The sequence below is a fragment of the Tribolium madens genome, unplaced genomic scaffold (genome assembly GCF_015345945.1).
Source record: "Tribolium madens isolate multiple individuals breed KSU strain unplaced genomic scaffold, Tmad_KSU_1.1 Scaffold_7;HRSCAF=85;Tcas5.2_LG10, whole genome shotgun sequence".
NCBI lineage: Eukaryota > Metazoa > Arthropoda > Insecta > Coleoptera > Tenebrionidae > Tribolium > Tribolium madens.
In genome coordinates, this window is record NW_025401050.1 from 4,079,491 (window position 1) to 4,089,941 (window position 10,451).

The 10,451-nt window shown below is 33.1% G+C and overlaps 1 protein-coding gene across 1 annotated transcript in view; it reads left to right on the forward strand.

Moving 5' to 3' along the window:
* Nucleotides 1–10,451, forward strand: part of LOC123010300 (calcium-activated potassium channel slowpoke) — a 40,249-nt gene that overhangs the window by 15,114 nt on the left and 14,684 nt on the right. Inside the window, exons 7-11 of the mRNA XM_044407072.1 lie at nucleotides 3,565–3,656; nucleotides 4,272–4,382; nucleotides 6,604–6,709; nucleotides 7,252–7,404; nucleotides 7,454–7,609. Of these exons, the coding sequence (XP_044263007.1) occupies nucleotides 3,565–3,656; nucleotides 4,272–4,382; nucleotides 6,604–6,709; nucleotides 7,252–7,404; nucleotides 7,454–7,609 (618 nt within the window). The remainder of the gene's footprint in view (nucleotides 1–3,564; nucleotides 3,657–4,271; nucleotides 4,383–6,603; nucleotides 6,710–7,251; nucleotides 7,405–7,453; nucleotides 7,610–10,451) is intronic.

Consider the following 10,451-nt stretch of genomic DNA (forward strand, 5'->3'; position numbering starts at 1 on the left):
CGAGATATAGCTCTTCAAAGATTACATCGGAACATCGGAAATAAAAATACTAAGATGCCTACATGATACTATGAAAATTACCAACTCTTTTTTTGTGCAAAAAAAAAAAGTTAGAAACAAAAATCTGAATTCATTTTTATGCTTAGCTGAAAGTCTTCTATCACCATTCAAGAGTTGGTTCGACATTTTTCAATCACCCTGTAGATGCAAACGTTAAAAAAATGGATAAAAAAACAAACTTATTAATGTTAATTAGTAGTAATTGGTATTATTTTGGAAACTATACTATACTGTGGTCACCGAAGAGATAGAATAGGTAAGGAAAGAATACGTGATCTTGGAATGTTGAATGTTGGTCGTTAATTTTTTTATATTTCACTATACATTGTAATTTTGACTTTCAAATGAGTAATTATTACATAATTACGCGCGATCTCTTAGACGATCAAAGTATAAGCAGCCTCTAGTCCATTCTTAACTATCTTTGCACTAAGAAATTTTCAAGACGAATTTCTATAATTTTGCACACCAAGCTTTGGTCACTTTAAATTATGAGTTAATTTGATTTTGGTCGTGCAGAATCCGTGGTCGCGTCACTTAGGTCTTAGCCGAGCCGCTGCAAAACGTTGTTGTCGTATGTTAGTCTTAACTAATCGTAGAGTAGTATATAAATATAAAAATTGGGGTCCGAGGAGGAGCCTGATGGGGTGTGTGGGTTGTTAGGCCGTGTTTGCCAGCTGGATTCCCGAGATCACAGAGCTCGCTGCCAATCGACCCAAGTACGGCGGAAAGTACAGCAAAGACATACGACGCAGGTATTAAACCAAGGCTGCTACATTATTATTATATTCCATTCATCTTTTTACATACTTTTTATACATTATTATATATTAATTATAACCACTCGGAATGACGCTGTGATTATTATTTTTACTCAGTTTGTAGCACTTGGGTTATGCTTTGCGCTATTCGGTAACATTAGCGTTGTTCTAGCCGAAAATATCACCCTTCCGACATAAAAATTTTTATTTGGAAAAAAACTGAAACATTTGTTCGGAGCTCGGTGATGGTTTTGGTGTTAGCAATCACCTTTTAGAGTTGGTTTTATCCCAGCAAACAAACCTGTTTTATGCAACACGAAAACTGCGTAACGTTTCATGTGTATTGTGGTGTTTTCTACTCACTACCCCGAGTGTTAAACTAAAAGCCAAATAAATGTTTTATTCATGAGTACAAATTATTGCAGTTAAAAGTTTAAAGAGTTATAAATAATATATTATTTAATTATTACTTTGTGTCACCAGCAATTTATTTATTTATTTATTTTTGGACACGAGATTTTTCAATTCAGCTCACATTGTCTGTTGCTTTCTCTTTGTTTTTCGACATTAATTTGTTCTTACCTAACAACCGGGGATATACAGGGTGCACCAGAACTCGCACCTTATCTATAAAAATTTCGAAGATATGAGAGTTTAAATTTGCACTTTGACTCTATTTATTTCTGTTGGAAAAGTACCTACCCAAGTTTTATTTGCTACAGGTTACTAGAAAAGGAAGCTGTATCCTAAATTGTAACTCTGTTTAATGTTATTTGTGACTTTTACTGTCAAAATTTTTGTAATTTTACTAAATAATTATAAAAAAACATATACAAGATCATCAGTATCATTAAATAGACATAAAAAATGTCAAAGTCAAAAAATAAATTTTTTTCACAGATACAATTTTTTAAACATTTTTCCATGTTCCTGGTATCTTATCTTAATCGAAATTTTTCTCTGGGCACGCAAGTTCTATTACACCCTGTATATTTAATTTAAATAAAACTTTTGCTATTTTTTTTGTAACTTTTAAATTAAAGGACACAAAATGACATTAAAATATCTTTTACTTAAAAAAAATATGAAAATATTTAAAATTTGTATTAGGAATTTTAGTAATAATACCATAACTAAAAAACTAATATCTCAAAATTCTTTAGAAGTTTTAGCACAAAATTCAATTCAATTCGTTGTAATTGTGACACTAAAGCTCGCTGTTAGACAAAAATATATTCATCTCTAATTTATTAGATAAACAAAGAGAGAAAATAAGAGTCCAAAACAAATTTATTTGCAACTATGAGCAAATAGTAGTTTATTATACAAGTAAAACGAGTACTAGTTTCAGAAAGGAATTACGAGCATAATGCCGACTTTTCTTAATATGTCTGATACAACATTTTTTCTTATAGATACATTCATAAAAACAAAGTAATAATTTTTATTTAGGCAAACAAAACGATGAAAATTCGATATTAAACGCTCGTGAATTATTTAAAAGTAGTAAACTGAAATGTGTAAAGTGTAATTATTGCATTTTTTATGTACCATTGATGTTTTTAACAAATTGCGTGTGTAATGCGGCGAGACCCCCTATTGATGCATGTTATCTAAAATGCAGTTTTCTGCACACTATCCGACCTGAAACAGATAGATGATGAGGTAAAGTGTTGTTTAAAACTCATAAAAAGAATTTTGAGGGAAGTTTTGTGGTATATATTTTTTTCACCAATAAGATAAAAAAATCACCAACATTATTATATCGAGTAAGATAAAAAAAAAACTAAATCAAATAATAGTACCATTTCTAGAATAAAGTTGTACTACTTCTATTCGTATCTGGAATAAACATCAACATTATTAATACCTATAAGAGAAAAAATATTATACAATTCACGGGAATAAAGTAATAAAAAAACACTGTAAAAGATTACACTCCACTTCAAATTTGTTAAGAAAAAAATGTAAACATGAATAATGACACAAGATTCCGAAAAAAATATAGTTCATGCTAATTTGTAAAAAATTAAGGTTTAAGAAAAACTTCACATTTATTACTTTGTTCACATTATTAAAAGTCCTTACTCATCCTGATTTAACTATATTACTAAATATAAAAAAATAAATAAAAAAACAAAACGTTGAACAGAAATAATTGTTTGTTACATAACTGGTTGTTTGCTGGGTGGGCATGCTGAGCTAGCAGCCGATCAGATAACTGCATTCTGTATGCTTAATCCACTAATTAGTTTTGTTTAGTTTAACAAAATTAGACCACCCTCCCTCCCTTTTTGTGAAAATTTCTGTCAATGTGTGTAAAAAATTCGGATCCGTGGGGTTCGAGCATACAGAATGGGATGAGTGGAGTCTAGTTAGACCATAGCTGGTCCTTAGTAGTCGATTAGTAGCACCTAAACAAGCCTGCACAGCCTGCTAGAGCCACGCACGGCCGCGCTGCATCGAACAAAAGTGCAGGATTTTCAAATTGATCGAGATAAAATCGCCTGTGTCATCTAGGTAGAAAATCTCAAAGAGAGTTAAAACGACCTGTAAGGCTCCTCTAATTGGACTAAATGCATAATCGATGTTTAATTGTACGAAAAAAATCCCATCTCCTAGTCGTCTCCAGACCGCCCCCCTTCCCTCCCTTAGCTTTAAGGGGGCTGTTTTTGACTGGGTCAAAACCGTCCCCATGCCTCTGTAAAAATGCGACCAATGTGTCTCTTGTCCTGGCGTCTAGGCGATTTTTGCGAGTTGTATCCCCGAGATCATTGACTTGATCGGGACTAGACCAAAGTACGGCGGCACCCTGAAGAACGAAAGAGGCAGAAGGTGAGGACCAGAACAGTATAGAACGAGGAGCGAAGGGTTTCCACTAAACACAAGGAAACTCGCCGCTTCCTCCTTTTGCTGTTTATTATAACCATTTTATCCTGCACGCTTCTCGTCCCTTTTTAATGTTCTCCCACCTTCTCAACGGTCTGTTTTTATTGTTGTGTCGATGTGTTTTCCTTCCGGGAAGTCGTGGGTGTCATTCGTTTGTCAGCCTGGGGGTGTTGGGGGTGGCCGTCTCCAACGGACCACCGGAGTGAGATGCATGGCACAAGAATTTGTGCGTGGCCAGGCTGTGTGCACAGGCGCTCACCTTGTACATAATAGAATAGGAAAATCCATAGAAAAAAAAACTTTCAAACAAGTTTTTTTTTCTTGCATGATGGTTGACTAAAATTACTAATCCTAACAAGTTTGGTTTTTTTTTCGAAAAATCACCCTACATTCATTTTTTGGTTCTCAATTTAAATTAGTTTGTGCTAGATTTTGTGATTTCACAGTCATTTCATCGAGTTGTTGCACTGAATAGTTCCATTTTTGGCATGATTATTTCGTGCAACGACATTTCTTCTTCACAAAAATTCAATTGTACTAATTGTGTTTTGTCAAAATTAGGCATATTGTGGTCTGTGGACATATTACCTACGAATCGGTGTCCCATTTCTTGAAGGACTTTCTACACGAAGACAGGGAGGATGTTGACGTCGAAGTTGTGTTCCTACACAGGTAGAAATTTATTTTGTTTTATTTAAAACAGTTTTCAAAATATTAACAGAAACGTTCAAAATTATTACTATGTTTCTTTCAAACATCTAAAACATTTGTTAATATACTCGTATTTCATTTTAGTCGTCACACTTATGAGAAAATGAAAGATATTTTTTATTATTGCTATGACTATTCGAAGAGTTTAAACAATTAAATCAACATTAGAAATATGATTCTGTATATTTTGTTTAATTTACTATTCTGTAAAATTTATCTTCAAATCAATTCTCATACACGAAGAACATAAGAAATAATGAAAAATTAATAAAAAAATCATTCTTCAATTAAAAAAATATTTTTAATAATAACAACTAATTTAAAAATGGAGGTTTGATTCACTAATGTTGTTATTATTGTTTCACAACAGGGTATCCTATCCAAGACTTTCTCAATTAATGGACTTTTAATAGTTGAAAAATATAATATATTTTATTCACAATCATAAAATAATAATCAAATTACCTTGCATATGAAAAGTTGAAACGTATGACATTTCAACTTCATTTAAAGTGAGGTAAAAGCTAAAACTACACACCTGGGCGGAGCCTAATTGCGCGCAAACATTAGAAAGGAGGGGACCAGTGACGTTTTTTCCAAATAAAGCGAATCTACACGCCACTGCTGCCAAAAACTCCCCTCTCTTTTAAAGTGGACTCGACCGAGTCATTTACGCATACATGCTCAGGTGTGTACTTTTAGTTTTTACTCCACTCTAACAATTGATATGAAATATCAAGTTCAGGTTGGGAAGTGTAGTCTCTTCCTTATCAATTGATATGTAATATGACAGATCATATTGGAAAATTGCCACTTCCCAACCCGAAAATTGATAAGAAAATGGCCACTTTTTTAAAGCCCAACCTTAATGTTTTTCAAAATTTAATAAATTCTTTATTGGCTTTCTGTTCTTTAAGAAGTGTGATTGCGAATTAAATAGTATACAAAGCTCGGTTTATTGCTAACTGCGTCATCAAATTTCGACTTGGTAATGAAACACCTCCCACCTCGGTATGTAATCTACTATTACAGTTCCACAAGAGCTTTCAGGAAAATATTTGATTAACTTTGGATTTTTTTGAGTAGCGCATTTTCTTCTTATCTAAGGTTACACATATAAGCTATAACGTCTTAGATAGAACATCCTGTAGTGGAATTTTTACTAATATTATTTTTTCTGAACAGAGTTCGTTTAAAAGAAACCAGGAAAAATGTTGATATAAAATAGGGAATCAATAGGTACATAGTATTTGTCTCAGCCAAAAATAAACTGAAAACGATTCCAAATGCGCAAATTGCAATTATTTAGTTGATTATTATCAGGCAAGGTTCTTTAAAAATAATAATTTTTGTTTCTAAATAAGTGCAAAGTTTTCACTTGAAACACTTTTCAGAGAAAACTCCCAAGGTGGATATCTTGGTAAAAAAAATTTGGCAAATCCAGAATAGGTCGATTTTATTTTTTAACTGAAATGACAATATGGGTGATTTTTTTCTGTGAAACAGCCTGTATTTATATCGATTTCTTTAATATAAATTTAAGTTAGTGTTAGTGTATAATTGTAGCATTATTATTTTTGTAGAGCATTTTCATTTTTGAGGTTTTGTTTGTTTAGATATTTTTTTTATGGTGCAACTGGTTGATTTTGAAACGTATTTATTCATTCTGACTTTGCTAAAGATTTACGTTGAATTAACTTTCTTGTAAGCTCTTAAGCCAGCGCCATTTCTTGATGATTAATTAATCTGTCTCTGGAGGGCTTCTAGCCGATCCAGCATTCGAATTAAGCTCCTCTCTGCAAATGACTGTGTGCCCTTTTTAGAAAAGAACCCGACTTGGAACTGGAAGGTCTCCTCAAACGCCACTACACGACTGTGGAGTTTTTTCAGGGAACGATGATGAATGCTGTAGACCTTGAACGCGTCAAGGTACCCAAGGAGTACTTCTTATGGATCGTGTGTTTATTAAATTTCGCTTTTTACCTCGCCGCACAAATTTTTTGTTGGGCGTTTGCTGCTTCTTCTTGAAGAAGTCGCAACGCTGCTGTAGGGTAGTCACGGCCTTTCTGCTGCATGGTACATTGCTGGTCTGGTGTATGCCCAAGGATCGTAGTTCACATAAATATTAATCAAAATGTCCTTTTCTGTCGTTGTTTATGTGGTTAACTGTTAAAATGTGCAGGAAACCACCAGACCTTGAACTGGAAGGTCTCTTCAAGAGACATTTCACAACTGTAGAGTTCTTCCAAGGTACCATTATGAACCCTATTGACCTCCAAAGGGTAAAGGTAAGTGGACAGTACCACACGATGGTTATTGTTGTTTTCGATATGTTAACTGTTTTTAAGTTGTCACTACTGTAAATACCTGTCTAGGGACGAATCAAATTACCCCAACAAAACACTAATTTTTTCGATTTATTTTTACCAAAATACTTTTTATTTATTAAACTTAGACTAACAGAATAGCCCCCTCAAAAAATAAATAGGGAGCTTCGAGCAAGTGGTAAGTCTCCACATGAAGAGAAAAAATGACAAATTTTAGTCTCACTAATGAAACCAAATTGCATGTTTTGTAATTAACGCAAACGTCTTCAGATGCTCACTGTTGCAATGAAGTTAGTATTGTTGTTTTGTGGATTGGTAGAAAAAATTAACCGTTTGAGTGCATGATTTTATGCAAAAGTTGTAGATTTTTGGCTGTTACGTATTAGAGCAGATTTTTACGAAAAATAATCTCCCAGTTTTTAGTGATTTATCACTATCAAAAAATTGGGAGATTTGTTGACCACTATGGAGGAGTTTTAAGGCACTAATTGCGCCTTCTTTAGGTACACGAAGCTGATGCGTGTCTTGTCCTCGCCAATAAATACTGCCAAGATCCCGATGCTGAAGACGCAGCCAACATCATGCGAGTCATTTCAATTAAGAATTACAGTGATGACATTAGGGTCATCATCCAGTTGATGCAGTACCACAACAAGGTACGACCTTTGACCTGAACCTAGGTTGATGTAAATCTCTTTCCTGCAGGCTTACCTACTGAACATTCCATCGTGGGACTGGAAGCAAGGCGACGACGTCATTTGCCTCGCCGAACTCAAACTAGGTTTCATAGCTCAATCCTGTTTAGCTCCCGGTTTTTCAACAATGATGGCAAACTTATTCGCCATGCGTTCGTTCAAAACGGTAAGCTCGATCATTCCCCAGAATCATACACGAGTTAACCAATCAACAGCAGAATCAAAACTCGCGATGCTTATCGATTACTTTTCCCCTTGATTGCTTTATTGAGTGTTCGATGGTTGCAGTCTCCAGACATGCAGGTGTGGACCAATGACTATTTACGAGGCACGGGAATGGAGATGTATACCGAGACGCTCAGTCCGTCGTTTATAGGCATGCCATTTGCTCAGGCCACAGAGTAAGTCGGCTGACCAAGAACAAGAAACGATGCACTCATGTTCATGCAGAGCATTCACAATTTCGAAACGGGGCGGCTAAGGCCCAAACGTGGTCCAGTGTGAATCAAGTACCCCACTATTTCCATTTCTTATGAAATAGGAAAATTGGGCTTTGTTTCAATGAATTTCAAAAAATATAACCAAAATAAATATGTGTGCAACATTTTTATTTAACATTTTTCCCGCAAACGCGTCATCTCTGAATTAAATTTAAAAATATTTATTTTAAATTTAAAACCAATACCCGCTTATGTATGTACAAAAAAGTTGTACTATCAAAGGTAATAAAGACAAAAACTGTTTATGGCCACGTAAAAACTTTCAAGTTTAAGATTCAACTTAAATACTGAAAGGTGAAAATAAGATACAATAAAATATTTTCATTACAATTGATTTATTATAACCATTTAAATTAGAAAAGAAAATAAAAAAGTAGAAAAGCAAACTCTTAACCCTAGGATGCATAACATGGGTATTTTGTACCCGACTGATTGTTTAGTTTTAAATTGCTTTTTTATTTTTGCTGATATTTTTATAAGATTAAATATATTCCTTCTTCATAATGTTTTTAACAAAATAGTTGAAGTTATATTTCATAAATATTGGAATTTACAGAATAAAAAATTGTTTCTTTTAATTACACATAACGCGCGTGTTTAAACCTATTCAAACTTTGTGTGATTTTCAAATCAATTTTAAAAGATATTTCTAAATTTTTGTAAAATGCACAAACAGACTAACAAGCAACACACCAGTAAAAAATTAACAACTAAAAAAAGGCCCAATAAAAAAACGAAAATGCGACATAGTGTGTGTACAAGTAGCAAACCTATTTGTAAAAAAAACACTCTGTATAGATATAAAAGTAAAAAATGTTAATAAAGCGTTTGTTTAAATAAACAATCATTATTTTAACAATAATACAACTTAATAATTCAAATCTCGGTGGTCAAAATAACGTCAAAATGCTTTAGGGTATTTTTCACCCATGTAATGCAATCTCTTGGTTGGAACATTCTAGGTTTTATTAGCCCGGCGCATCCACCATATTTTGCTCTACGTCGAAAAATAACACGTTTTGTAGCCTTACTTAGCCTACGGAGAGTTCTACAAATAATTTGAAATGTACACAGTGTTTCATAACATGGAATACGAATAGTTGGAATATGAAATGTTGTATTTTAGGTAAAACCTTACAATTATAAAACTACATATTTTATCTTCGACCATTAAATAATACGTTTGTTATTTACGTAACTATAAGTATATTATGCTACTCATAAATCACACCTGTGACTTATCATAAATTACAAATCTGTCATAATAAATATAAATTTTGTAAGTAGATAAAACGTCGTATTTGAAACTCGCACATATATTGGCTATAATTCACTCACCGTTGGCTCATGTATAAGCTTCATCCTCTTGAATTGTAGCCTCCATTATATGCTCAATATTATACAAGGTGTTTCAGAACTCAGTCCCCAGAGAAAAACTCCAAGTAAGATAAAATACAAAGTGATCCACAATGAATGAATCTGTTGGCAATCCTGACTCTAATTTTTAAAGGTTACCATTGGAGTACGCTTTTAATTAACAACAATTCAACAGTTTTTAGGGTTTGTACGTTAAGTATTTGTTAAGCAAAACCGTATCCGGTTGCAGTGTTTCAAATTATTAACAAAATTAACAAATGTTACTAACAGACTCAGCCTTTCTGGATCACTTCGTACCAGGAACATGGCAAAAATGTTTAAAAAAATTCTATCTGTCAAAAAATTTTGACATATATTTTTTAGAATTTGACTTTTTTTGCCTATTTAATGTTACTGATGATCCTGTATATGTTTTTTCATAAATTTGTAGTAAAGGTACAAAAATTTTGCCAATAAAAGCCACAAATAACATTAAACATAGTTACAATTTAGGATACAACTTCCTCTTCTAATAGACTGTAGCAAAAAAACTTGGAAACAACAGAAATAAATAGTCAAAGTGCAAAATTTAATCTCCCATAATTCCGAAATTTTTATAAATAGATTTTTTAGACATTTTTTTCTATGTTTGCCACCTTACGTGGGGTTTTTTCTGGGGCGCGATGAAACACTCTGTATACTATTAAAGAAATATTAAATTGCTTTTAAATTGTTTAGAAAAAGTTTAAACAACATCTGAAAACGCTGAAAAGACGTTTAAACCTCGGGATGAAACCTAGTTGACAAAACTTTTACATTTTAATAAGAAATTTGCTTAAAAGCACTAGAAAATTGTTACAGAAAACATACAGGGTGTTTAAAAAATGCCGCACTAAAACTATCGTACGGTGTCTAGAAGCATTTGGTGAGCGAGGGAAATATATAAAAAATTCTTGGTTTTTATTTTTCTGCACCGTGGGGGTTTTGTGTAAGAATTTCACAAACGTTGTTAGTTGTACTTATTATTACTAAATAACACTCAAATTGCATTTAAAACATACAGAATGGAAGGTAGATTAACAATCTTTAACGCAGTGTCTGTGGTCTTTAACATTCAATGGGATTTACCTGTTCTAAATTATCGATAATTAT